The sequence below is a fragment of the Sinocyclocheilus anshuiensis genome, unplaced genomic scaffold, assembly GCF_001515605.1.
Source record: "Sinocyclocheilus anshuiensis isolate Anshui unplaced genomic scaffold, SAMN03320099.WGS_v1.1 scaffold575, whole genome shotgun sequence".
Taxonomy (NCBI): domain Eukaryota; kingdom Metazoa; phylum Chordata; class Actinopteri; order Cypriniformes; family Cyprinidae; genus Sinocyclocheilus; species Sinocyclocheilus anshuiensis.
This window is the reverse complement of record NW_015552573.1, coordinates 384747-397826: the sequence shown is the minus strand read 5'-3', so window position 1 is coordinate 397826 and position 13080 is coordinate 384747. Positions and strand designations below refer to the sequence as shown.

The 13080-nt window shown below is 37.2% G+C and overlaps 1 protein-coding gene across 1 annotated transcript; it reads left to right on the top strand.

The window, feature by feature from the left end:
• Window positions 1-3968: 3968 nt before the first annotated feature.
• LOC107665102 (antimicrobial peptide NK-lysin-like) lies at window positions 3969-5252 on the top strand. The gene is made up of 4 exons (XM_016455851.1): window positions 3969-4022; window positions 4247-4311; window positions 4911-5006; window positions 5088-5252. The coding sequence occupies exons 1-4, from the start codon at window positions 3980-3982 to the stop codon at window positions 5250-5252; spliced, it is 369 nt and encodes a 122-aa protein (XP_016311337.1). The 5' UTR covers window positions 3969-3979.
• The last annotated feature ends 7828 nt before the right edge of the window (window positions 5253-13080 follow it).

Sequence of the window (13080 nt, the reverse complement as noted above, 5' to 3'; positions counted from 1 at the left end):
TGATCACAATTTGTGGGCTTCTGCTTGTCCACTCGCCTTTTGAGGACTGACCACAGGTTCTCTATGGGATTGAGATGCGGGGAGTTGCCTGGCCACGGATCCAAAATTTCAATGTAATGATCTTCGAGCTACTTCTTTATCTCTCTTGCTTTGTGACATGGTGCTTCATCATGCTGAAAAATGCACAGATCATCGCCAAATTGCTCATGGATCGTTGGAAGAAGTAGCTCTTGCAGGGGGACACTCTGGGACGTCCTGAAGTCTTCTTCACTGCATTCGAACCTCTCTCCTTGAAGTTCTTGATGATCCGGCAAATGGTTCTTTCAGGTGCAATATTCTTTGTAAGATGTGAGGCCATTTTGATGCAAAGCGATGATGGCTGCCCGTGTTTCTTTGGAGGTAACCATTGCTAACAAGAACACAATGTTTGGATGCGCTTCTTCCCTCCTTTTATAGCAATCAGTCTGCTCTTACAATCTAATTAGTATGATAGTGATATTACCTGACTAGTACTCATTCACACTTTCACATGTGCTGCTGATATGATTAGTCAATTAATGTTAGCTGGTCATTTTGTGTCAGGATCAAAAAACAGTGAAATTTGTTTTGTGAAAAGTTCATTGTTAGGCCAATGAAGCTTTTAGCAATTATTTAAAATGCATCTGATCACTCTACACAATAATCTAGAAACAATGTGAATGAACACCACAACAGCTTAAAGGGATACTCCACCCCAAAATGAAAATTTTGTCATTAATCACTTACCCCCATGTCGTTCCAACCCCGTAAAAGCTTCGTTCGTCTTCGGAACACAATTTAAGATATTTTGGATGAAAACCTGGAGGCTTGTGACTGTCCCATAGGCTGCCAAGTAAATTACACTGTCAAGGTCCAGAAAAGTATGAAAAGCATCATCAGAATAGTCCATCTGCCATCAGTGGTTCAACCGTAACATTATGAAGCGACAAGAATACTTTTTGTACGCGAAGAAAACAAAAATAATGACTTTATTCAGCAATTCGTCTCCTCTATGTCTGTCCGCATCACCGTAGGGCCTTGTGGCGCGGCTGACACAGAAGAGAGTAAGCGGCCTGCGTTCAGCTCATATTCTCCAAAGTGACGCTACGGTGATGCGGACAGACAGAGGAGACGAATTGTTGAATAAAGTCGTTATTTTTTTTTTCTTCGCGTACAAAAAGTATTCTCGTTGCTTCATAACGTTACGGTTGAACCACTGATGGCAGATGGACTATGGACTAGGATCAGTTTCATTACAATAGGCTAGTGTAAACAAAAGTTGTTAGCATTTTTAGAAATTTCATTTTAACTCCCAAACTTTTTGAGTACTATCAGGGCATGGTGCCGAAGAAGCATACCAAGTTTTGTAATTATACGTCAATGCGTTCGTAAAATATAGCATTTTACGACAAAATTCAAAATGGCCGACGCCAAAAATGGCTGACATGGGAAAATTGGGTATCATTCCACTCGGCATGCTGCACCTAATCTAAAGAGACCAGTTTTGTGATTTTTTGGCCAAACCATTCAGAAGTTATAAGCAAAAATATGCATATTTCATATCTCCTAACCACTAGGTGGCATAGCGCCGAAACACTGCAGGTAGTCTCAGGTCATGCTTGTTATAACACACACCAAGTTTGGTCTCAATACGCGCGCCGAAACACTGCAGGTAGTCTCAGGTCATGTTTGTTATAACACACACCAAGTTTGGTCTCAATACGCCAAACCGTTACGGAGATACAGCCTCAGATACACTTTTGCATGCTTTTCATCTTCATTCTTGAATTCCATAACTTTTTGCCAGCATGGTCTAAAAGATGATCTGAGCCAATTTTGGTGAGAATCAGACAAACCATCTAGGACGAGTTCGAAAAAGTAAGTTTTTTGAACAATTAAAAATAGCGAAAAAACTAAACCTTGCGATTTTGAATTCTGGTGTTCATTCGACTCGGCATGAGCCAAGGATTCAGAGGAAAAAAAATTGCTTCTGTGCCTTACGGTTCAAAAGTTAGTAGCATAAACATGAGTGAAAGTTTGGACAAGTGGTGGCGCTAGAGAGTTTGAGTTAGAGACTCTAAACTTGCTATGGTTAATGTTGGGACTGTCCTCTATCAGTGTGCCAAATTTCACAACTTTCCCGCAAGTGGTTCTATGGGCTGCCATAGACTCAAGAGCAGAGGAAGCTTGGCCCCTAATTAAACTTTGTTTAGCATTGTTGTTTAATGTATAGTTAAAGGGGTCATCGGATGCAAAATTCACTTTTACAAGTTGTTTGAACTGAAATGTGTGTTGGCAGTGTGTGTACACATCCACCCTATAATGACAAAATTCCACCCAGTGTTTTTTTTTAAATATTGATAAATCATGACCCCTTTCTAAAATCAAGCCGTTTTCAGATTCTTGGCTGTGTGTCGTCACACAGGCCAAGGCCCCTCCCACTATTGTTGATTGACACTGGTGTTTTACCTTAGACCCGCCCTGAGTGAGCTGTTACAGTCCGCCATTGTTTCGACGCTGGAGCAAGTGTAGACAAGAATGTCTCCATAGTGATTGAGGTGTTCTGTTGTTGGATGTGATAATGAACATAGCAGTCGTCATTTACTCCCGACATCTGAGCCGCTGAAGACACAGTGGATTACTTTTGTTTTTTAAGGGAATGCGCCCTTTTTATGTTCGCGCGAATCATTCGTGATCCAGCTTCACCTCCAGGAGAAGTGAGTATACGTTTTTTAAATTAATTTTGCAAATCGCCTTTACTAATAGTGTGCTAGTTAGCAAGTTTCACGATGAATGTGGCTAAAGTTTACAGTCTCAAAGAGAACGGCTCTTCACCCCACAAAAGAGAGGGGCGGGGTGAGCGTAGCTCATTAGCATTTAAAGGGAAATGCACCATAACGGCTTGTTGTGAACAGACCTGTTTTTGACAGGTTAAAAGCGTATTGTTTTACACTACCATTGAGAAATTTTAACCAAAGTATGTTATAGACTTTTCATTAAGACCCTAAAAAATCATATAAACTTGTGGAAAATGGGCATCCGATGACCCCTTTAATGCCAGTTACTGGATTTCATTGGTAGCCTATAGTTTAGTTCAAAGAGTTTAGTTCACACAGCTTTGGGTGGGGAGCAAACTGTCTCTCTTTTGACAAATAAGAAGAAATGTATAGACATTCTCTGAGTACCAGAGAACATGGTTTACTCTTTTCACCATTGATTCGAAAGGATCATTTCTGAATTTGCATTTCACAATGTCACATCTATCATTTAATTAAAATGACAGTTTGAGAATTAGAAATGAAGAAGCAGTTCTCAACTCTTTTCCGAACAGCTCAACGTGTGGTAGGGTGTGAAAACCATCACACCCTGCAATACCCAAATTAAAGAAGCACTCTCTTCTCGAAAGTTATGGCAAATAGAAAAGAGTGAGTAATAAAGATTTATCATTCATCTCAAATAGTCAGCTAGAGAAGGCTTTGTTCTTTTAGGTTGCTTCTTGCTGTGGCATAAATGAGTCCCAAGGGGGTGGCATTAGGGCAAACTTTTACAAATCACACAATACTGCAATATTTCAAGCAAAATCTTTATCACAGATATCTGAGTTTCCAATTTTAATGACATGTAATTTATGCCTCTGCCATTTCCGACCATACCATTATGATACTGCTTTGAAATAAGCAGTTGCAGTGTAGTTGACACTGAATTTAGTGTAACCTATTTAGATGTGCAATCAAAGTACTATCGTTTATGATAAATAAGTATCACACATACAGGAAGATGGAAAAAAATTGTTAGTGATAGTACTTCTTGTCATGTTGTGGGTGCTACTGGTCTCACTTCACAATGTTTGTGGTTTCTGGTTGAAAACAGAGATGTTTTATAAAAAGTGGCACCAAAGATCTTCAGCAAACAAGCAGAGAGATTTCAGTCTCATTGTGTTCAGACTCTTTTGCCAAACAAGATGCTGCGGAGTATCATCCTGATTGCCCTGCTGATATCCTCAGGTAACATTAGCACAAATCAGTTGTTGGTTATCTTTATCCATATATTAGTCTAGCCTATATTTTGTGTGCCACAAAGACTGCATAGACCGATTTGGACTGGCTTATGTCTATGATGTGCAATGCTGGTCACTCTAAAACCAGCTTGAATATGCCTAAAATATACACTGTTTAACTAAATTCCTGCACTTAGTAGGCATAGTACATTATCATGCATTTTTCCTTAGTTTGTGCTCTTCACTGGGAAATGCGCAAAGAAGAGTCTACTGGAAATGAACTTGAAGAAGACTCTGTGAGTTGTTCTCTATCATGATCCCCTTTTGTGTACACTTGTAAAGTAGTATAGTAAATTGTTAACTAGTGGTCAAAATGTATAATTAATATAGAAATTTCTTTGACTTTTTAAGATTGCATACATTTCTGTTATTTTTCAATCATTTTTTAATATTTCCAAGCTTTCCTTCACTGCGTAAACTTTCATGATAACAAATAACATTTACACAAAATTAACTAACTTAGCTTAATAATTATTTTACACATCAAAATGAAAATTCACAAACTGTTATTTCAAAACCAGAAAGTTACATGATCTGTTTGCATGACGAGGGTAGAATTTACAACTACCTATTTAATTGGCCAAACAAAACAACCACAATAATATGACTGTCAGCTGATTAACCACACTGGTTGATGTATCGATCGCTATCTTTAGAGGTCAGATCTCTGCCATGTACTGAAATGAAACTTCAAGAGTATTTGCAAGATGGAGATAAGCTTTACAATGGTTTTCAAACAGCTAGCCATCATGTTCATTTGAAATGCTAGATTCTACTGTATATGTGATATATATATAAACTAATGACTCCAATATGCTGTAATGCATCTTATTAGGGTGAGATACAAACAGAACAAATCCCTGGAATGTGCTGGGCTTGCAAGTGGGCCATGAAGAAGGTGAAAAAACAGATCTCCAATGGAGCAACTCCGGTTGGTACTTTTTTTAATGCTTTAATAAATTAATGTGAGACTAGTGGCTTAACGTTAACTGCTTGTCTCACTTAACTACAGGACGACATTAAAAAGAAGCTGGGGATGGTCTGTGATGAGATTGGCTTCCTAAAGTCACTGTGTAGGAAGTTTGTGAACAAGTACACAGACACTCTGGTCGAAGAACTTTCGACTACTGATGATGCCAGAACCATCTGTGTTAACATTACTGTTTGCAAGAAATAGGCATGGAGTTAATGACCTTATAAAAGTTTAAGAATCATATTTGATAAATTGCATGAGGCTTTTTTGTTTCTGAAGGGCTTTTCCACATTGACCTTAACCTCAGGTCACTGTCGTTCTAAACCAAGTTTTTAACCCTGGGTAAAGGAACGTTTCGCACTTGTAATTTAGAAGCAGGTTTAGCGCTGTTTTTATCTGGGGTAATTAAACCCTGCTCTGGAGCAGGACTAGCACCGCTTTTTCGGTGTTAACCTCACTGAGGTGCCAAACGTCTACATTGTGAAACGATGCAGTAAATGTTATGACTAGGCGCTTAGCCACAGCTTTGGGCAGTCCTTGTAGAAACAGTAGTTTCAGCTTTCTGAAGGGGAAAATGTCAAATAATGACTTAAATATAGAGTGGAGTGAAGAAAAGAAAGGTTCATTCTTACCTTTATAGTCTGAAAAGTCCATTCAGGAAAAAAACAAACAAAAAAACTTTATGTATCCACCTTATTTTTCCCATAAGAGCGGTCGCGGCCATTTGTAAATTTAATGTGTCTTGCTTCCAGTCATGGTGTCTATTTTTAGATGTACAAAACAGCTCGTTTTGCTGCTAGATATTGCAAACTGGTGTGTCTTACCATGTTATTTTAATGTATTATCTTAATTAAAAAACGAACACACTGGTTTGTTTGTAGTGCAAACAGTTTGACCGTTTACTGCACATTGTTCTTCTTCTCGTTATTTCCCTATAGCGGCTAATGAACCGGAAGGCTCACACATTCACAGAAAATGGCTTACTTACACGTTGAAAAATAAGGTGGATAGTCAGCAACATATTTGACGCCCAATGCTAGAGCCGTTAGGCTATGTAAATAGGTCCTGCGCTGCATTCATCCAATCAATGACACTGACACCTCAAATATGCAAATAAGAACATTAACCCAGAGTTTAGGAATTTACCATGTGAACACTCATTGTTAACCCCACGTAAATTCCGTTTGCGGTTTAGAATGGCCCAGGCTTAAAGGGATAGTTCCGCCAAAAATTTAAATATTGTCATCATTTAGTCACCCTCAAGTTGTTCAAACCTGTATGGTGTTTGGTTACCCATGTTCCAAATATCTTCTTTTATGTTTAGCAGAACAAAAGAAACTCATATAGGTTGAGTAAATGATGACAGTACTTTCATTTTTGGGTGAACTATCCCTTTAACTGTTTCAAGTGTGAAAAGCCCTTGCTTTAGCTGAAAAAAAAAAGTTGTTTTTTGCATATTTGTCATGTACGCTCAACTTTGCAACTTTTTTCTGCATTCATTTGGAAAATAAATGTGTGAAACTAACTTTAATGCTGTGTGACATGATACTTTTACAGAGTATGCTTGAATTTGTATTTTATTTTCTTGGTGCATCAGCACCATACCACACACACTGATATCTCATACCCATTTTAAACTCATAATTTCTTACATTTTGCAACTAATCAGCAATAAAAACAATTTGCAGAAAGACTACATAGAATAAAAATGGGTTTGAGTCACAAGTAAACAAATATACGTGTCCATACAAATGATTACAAAAAAAAAATGAAGACAGTAGACATGTAGACAGTATTTACAGACAACTGTTTTAAAGTATTTGGCCATTAATAGACAATTTTATAACTGGCTGACACCTGACAGCCTGCCATAAAGAACGAGAGGAACTTCAAACATTACAGGACACAGTAAGTCACATTCACAACAACAGCGATCATTATCCGTTTGTTTAGATGGCTGATGACACATCCTTCATTTCAGATTTTGTGCTAATGAGCTTCTCAGACAGCTCTTCCTGTGAGATACTGCAAGATGCTGCTACTGCAAGATTATGATGTGATTACATGCAGCTATGTGGGCTAAATAAAAATGAGACGGGGAAAAGAGTGTTTTTCATCATTCTGAGTGAATTTAAAATCTGCTCCATAATATAATGCTGCAATATATACACAAATACCTTTTCACAGCAATAAAATTGGTTACTTGTCAAAAACTGAATTACATATTTGTACTAGCAAATTCTCCCAATTTCGATCAGATGCCAAGAAAGCAATAGTTCAGGTCTGAATTGTCAGTAAACCTATTACAGGGAAAGTACCCTCAAATCTCCTTTGAGTTTAAACATCCTGAGCTGAGTTCATCACTGTTTTTGTGGGTTGAACCTACAAACTTTCCATTATCAGCTCAAATTTTAACCAATCAATCCACTGGCAGGATACAAAAGCAAAATACACAACAAAATGACAATTTATGTATCCGAGCTGACAAGACACTTGATTAAACCTTAAAATCAGTGGAGGAATAGAAAACACCTTGAAGACTGAGATAGGCCCCTCTAGCCTATACAGGAAGGCTGCAGAGTCAGACCTGGAGCAGGCAGTTTTACGCCCCTATTGTGGCGTAATGGCGAAATGATTAAACCGACGCTCGAAACTTCATTAATAACCGCCCCATCGATAGACATTGACTAATTGAGAGGTTTATGTGTGTGTGTGTGTGTGTGTGAATTTAAATATAAACATTACGTTAAGATATCAGATGATCTGCACTACGAATTAAAATTTCTGTAAATATTCACTGTTTGTCTACATACATAGCCTACAGGTGACAACTGAATGTGTTTTTGAAAAAAAAAAACATTAAAATTACATTTAATTAGTGAATTAAAAAATTAATAATACACATATTTGGATCAAATGGACAATGTAATGATGCATGATCTACTGTAGCCTAATTATATGCACTGTAGGTTTTCATATACAAGAGACGGAGTGTGTTGTTGTAAATTTATATATAAAGTTACATTCAGATATTAACCATATTTAACCTACCAGACATAGAGTGTAATCATATGGACCATCAATGAAATATTTATTTCATTACAGCTACAGAACAGTGTCCTACAAAGCATTTTATAAAGACAAACACAATTCACCCTTTTCTAAAATTCCAAGGGCCGTTTAGCCATCTGAGAAGAAAGAGACAACTTTGTGTACAACAATATTATTTATTAACACTATTTATTAAAAACATGAGCTAGGATGACTCCCGTTGATGACTCTCTTTTAATTGTAGTTCAGTCCTCCTGTCAAAATGCTCCCACTCACTGATAATAAAAAAAAAGTTGGATAGTTGTAGAAAGAAATGGTTATTTGTGAATAATGGCAGATTGTCATGTTTGACCATGTTTTCCTTTATAGTATCCTTACAGTACTTTATGTAAATGACAGGTCCTCGCAGAAATTTATCCTCAGACTTTAGGATGGACAGATTTTCCACAAAAGCCAGGGCACAGATAATGGACTACCAGAGAAAGAATTGAGATTGATCACACACCCCAAGTAGCCAAGTATCATTTCACATGTGAAAACAAAATGAAAAGTGTCTCTTCTATAATTACCACAAAAACCATTCTTTTTAGAGCAATGGTCTCACATTATGGATAAACTATTTGACATTTAAAACAATGTGAATCTGACATCATGCAGAGCACAGCTAACACATGAGACCTACCTCTGGAAAAAGTACATCCATGATGAATTTGATCTGGTCACTGTGGGTGTGCTGTCTCAAGTCAGGTGAGAGTGGATTGCATCAATCTGCTCCTGTGTATACAGGCACAGGCGCTGTCTTGGTGGAAAGCTTAGAAAAAGTGTAAAGCCACTTTGAATTCTTTTGGCCACTGCCTTGCCTTTCAAAAGAAAGAAAACATTTCAATTTGCTGACCCCCCCCCAATATGACAATTTCAATTAAATTGTTTGAATGTAGGTTATCAAGAATAGAAATGTGAGTATTGCCATGTGGGAATTTTACTGAAGTGATTATGAAAACAATGACAAGGCATGATTGATTGATGCCTTATGACTATGCTGATGATTTATTGCATTTTTCATCTGTGCTGTGTTGCCTCAGTTTGGTCAGTTATATCCATTGGCAAGGAAGGGACTTCAAGATTGAAACAACAAACTTGAGATGTTCAGAAACTAGTACACACGTCTCAAACTGCTCACAACCACTCCCTGATTGCAGGAATGTCAAGCTAACAGAAATTGAAATGTTACAGGATTAGTATTCAGATCTTATTGGTAGAACTCAATGACCAGCAATAAAGTACAACAACTTTATAGCAACCTTTTAATGAAGAAAATAGAAAAGCTCACCTGAGGGAAATTGAATGGAGTGTTCAGCACGGTATGGAGGGCATACTGTCGTATATCGTTATACGCCATAGGAACATGGCAATCGTCTCTTAGCTGTGGACCTAAAGATGTCTGTGCTGGTCATCTCCAAAACCAGGCATTGATTACTATACAGGGAGACTAGAAGGAGAATCTCTTAAGAGTGGCTTCTGTACCTATAGGGATGCATATAAAAGTGTTATGACAATCCATTTCACATTTGCATTATCTTTGCCTTATGACATTGGGGTAAAATCACCCTCAGTAAAACCGGCATAAAAGAACAATCCTTCAAAACCACAAAGTTTAATAATGACTATATTCTTATGAGCAACCATGTAAAATCTTACACAGAACAGATAATGATCTTGGCCGGTGGCTTGTGTTCATGCAGCCTCCCCCTACATTCTCTAGTGGCAGTAACCATAAAATGCACGTTAACATCATTTTTTCCACAAGGGGGCATCAGAGACACTCAATGACTCAGTGAATAATAACCTATAGTATTTTGATGTTAACAATAAAATAGGATCACAATGATGTATTTTTTTTTGTGTGTGAAATAATGTAAAGAAATATGCTTATTTTTCATAATAAAATACATAAATTTGAGGTAAATAAAATAAAAATCACCAAAGAAAAAAAAAAACTGCACACACACACACACACACACACACACATAGGCTACATACATACACACACATACGTATGTCAGACTTAATGAGGAAAAAAAATTACCTTAAATGATTTTAGCAAATGGCTGCAATATAACAAAGAGTGAAAAATTTAAGGGGGTCTGAATACTTTCCGTACCCACTGTATAATAATGGGAAAACGTATCGTTTTTATGACATAATATGTCGTTATTACGAGAAAAAAAATGTAGTTTTAACGAGAAAATATGTCGTTTTAACAAGATAATTGTCGTATTAACGACATAACATCTACTTTTTATGAGAAAAGATGTCGTTTTAACGAGAAAACATCTCGTTATTATGATAAAAGATGTAGTTTTAATGAGGAAAATATGTCGTTAAAATGAGAAAAGATGTCGTTAAAATGACATAACATCTCGTTATTACGACATAATTGAGTGGAAAAAATAATATGTGTGTGGCAGCAATGTGTCACCGTAATTTTGACCCGCGAGGTGAGGTTTTGTTACTCTCTCTAACAAGCAGATGATGATGGTTAGAAAACATAAACACAAAACAACTAAACCCAATGATGTTTGGTTCTTTTAATGGTTCTCTTATGTGAATTTGACTGAATTTCATACTAAAATACTCTGAGTTTCCAACAAAATACCAATTACAGAACGAAGGATTCTAATGAGTTGGTTCTTTTCAGTCCATCAAAAACATACAGTATGAGGGGCCATACAGGCCATAATTATTGAAAAGCTTCTTGCAAACACTAGTGAAATGAACACTTATATCAACGTTAGTGAAATTCGTTACTGAAAAGTCTGTAGTTTTCAAATAAGCCTGAAGGACTTGATTAGCTGGATCAGGTGCATTTAAGGTTGAATCTGAACTCTTTAGAGCTGTCCCAGCAGGCACACAACGTCATAAGACGTTGATATTTGGTTAAATTTTGGTTGCGACGTCGGGTGACCAAAATTCAATGTAAATTTAACGTCTAATGTCAATGTTAAATTGATGTCCAATTCCGATGTCAGCTGGCGTTGATATTTTGTTGTTTTTAGGTTGTGTAACCAAAATCCAATGTTAAGTCAACATCAAATTACCCGATTTTCATTTTCAACCAAAATGCAACGTCTGTCTGACGTCATGTCCAACGTCAACCTGATGTTACATAGACGTCCGGTGCCTGCTGGGGTGGCTCTACAGGAAATGAAACTGACACCTCTACAAAGAAACCAGTAGCTATGTTTCCATCCACCTATTTTTATGCACATTTTGGATTATTGCATAAAGAAACACTGAATGGAAACGCCAAGATGCGCATAAATTCTAAAAATGCGCATAAAAAACGTATGCGCACAACTGAGTAGGATAAACTTTTTATCCGATAAGAAAAAATGCGCATAAACTACGATGGAAACACATTTATCAAATAAATTCCACCATGCGCATTGAAAAAGTCATGTGACTTTGCACTGTGACGGGATAACTTGACAAACCAGCGGGCCGATGTCGTTCACAGCATCTATGTTGTTTTGGTCGTTCTGAAATGCCTGAGGAAAGTCTGTCATCAAAGTATTTCTGTATAATTACTGTCTTACATGACTGCGTTCCCAAACAGCACAAGCAATGACCGCATTTATTGTGTTACGTATGCTCTCTCTGAAGCGCAAGTAATTTATTACATTTGAAAATGATTATATTCAGTGGCTTCTCCTAGTTTTCTTAGAGTTATTTAGTGCCAGTTTATCAGGAAGTGACGATTTTGTTCTCTGACTCGTTGGATGGAAACGGTGCTTTATTCGCAAATGTTTTATGCGATATTCCAGTTTTGCGCATAAATTACATTTGCATCTTTGGATGGAAACATAGCTAGTGTCTGTGTGAATCCTCTACTGTATATATAAAATGATTGTTATGTGTGGGTTATTTTAATTGACAAACACACAACTAACTAATGTTACTAAATGGTTGTTAATGTGATAACAGTAAAAAAATATTTTATAAATATGAATGATACATTTTTTTTCAGCATTGTTGCTTAATGTCACATGTTCCTTGTGTGTTTTGCCCCTTGTTTGTCTCCATAACTACCCTCATTAGTTGCCATAGACACTCATTGGACCACGCCCACTCCTTGTTAGTTTCCATAGAAACTCATTGGTTCCTTTTGTATGGAAGAAAAATAATGCCATATGTCTTTGAAACAAAAAAGCATGTTGAATAGCACTAACTGAAAAAAATAATGCTTTGCATTAACAGTGCTTGCATTTTAATGCTTTGTATTTCCAGGCCTTGCATTTTTAGGTCCTGAAATTTAACATAGTTGTTTATTTAAGCTGTGAATATTTCAATTCAAAATATTTCACACACATTTTCATAATTACAGATTCAATAATTCATATTCACCTTCCAGAATTCACTTGAGCACCGATGCATGATCTCCAGCTGCTGTCAGTCGCTCACCAGCAGGTGGCGCAAGCGGCTGTTGATGAAGACCAAAGCAACAGGTGGATTAAGTCATTCATTCACAAAAAGTAATCTGCAGAAATGGAGCAAGCGCTAAGTAGAAGCTTTGATTATCGGGGCCAGTATAAACATGTGGAAAAGCTGATTGTATCAAGGTCCAGAAACGTAGCAAGGAGATCGGTAAAATAATCCATGTGACATCAGGGGTTCAACCGTAATTTTACAAAGCTACGAGACTACTTTTTGTGCGCAAAAGGAAAAAAAACAACTTTTTTCAACAATTTGTCTCCTCCGCGTCACCCTTGCACCATTTTAGAGAGTATCCACTGAAAGTAAATTGCGTATGCTGTTTTGTGTCAGTTGCGCCACGCGGATACGTTTCAAATCAAAGCGTAAGCGACGTAAACGCGTGGCACAGCTGACACAGAACAGCATATGCCGTTTACATTCAGTGGATACTCTCCAAAATGGCGCTAGGGTGATGCGGAGGAGACGAATTGTTGAATAAATTCGTTAT

Coding starts and splice junctions, on each gene's coding strand:
- LOC107665102 (XM_016455851.1), top strand. CDS start 3,980: ATGCTGCGGAGTATCATCCTGATTGCCCTGCTGATATCCTCAG. Junction 4,023..4,246: donor TGCCCTGCTGATATCCTCAG/GTAACATTAGCA, acceptor ATTTTTCCTTAG/TTTGTGCTCTTCACTGGGAA. Junction 5,007..5,087: donor TCTCCAATGGAGCAACTCCG/GTTGGTACTTTT, acceptor ACTTAACTACAG/GACGACATTAAAAAGAAGCT.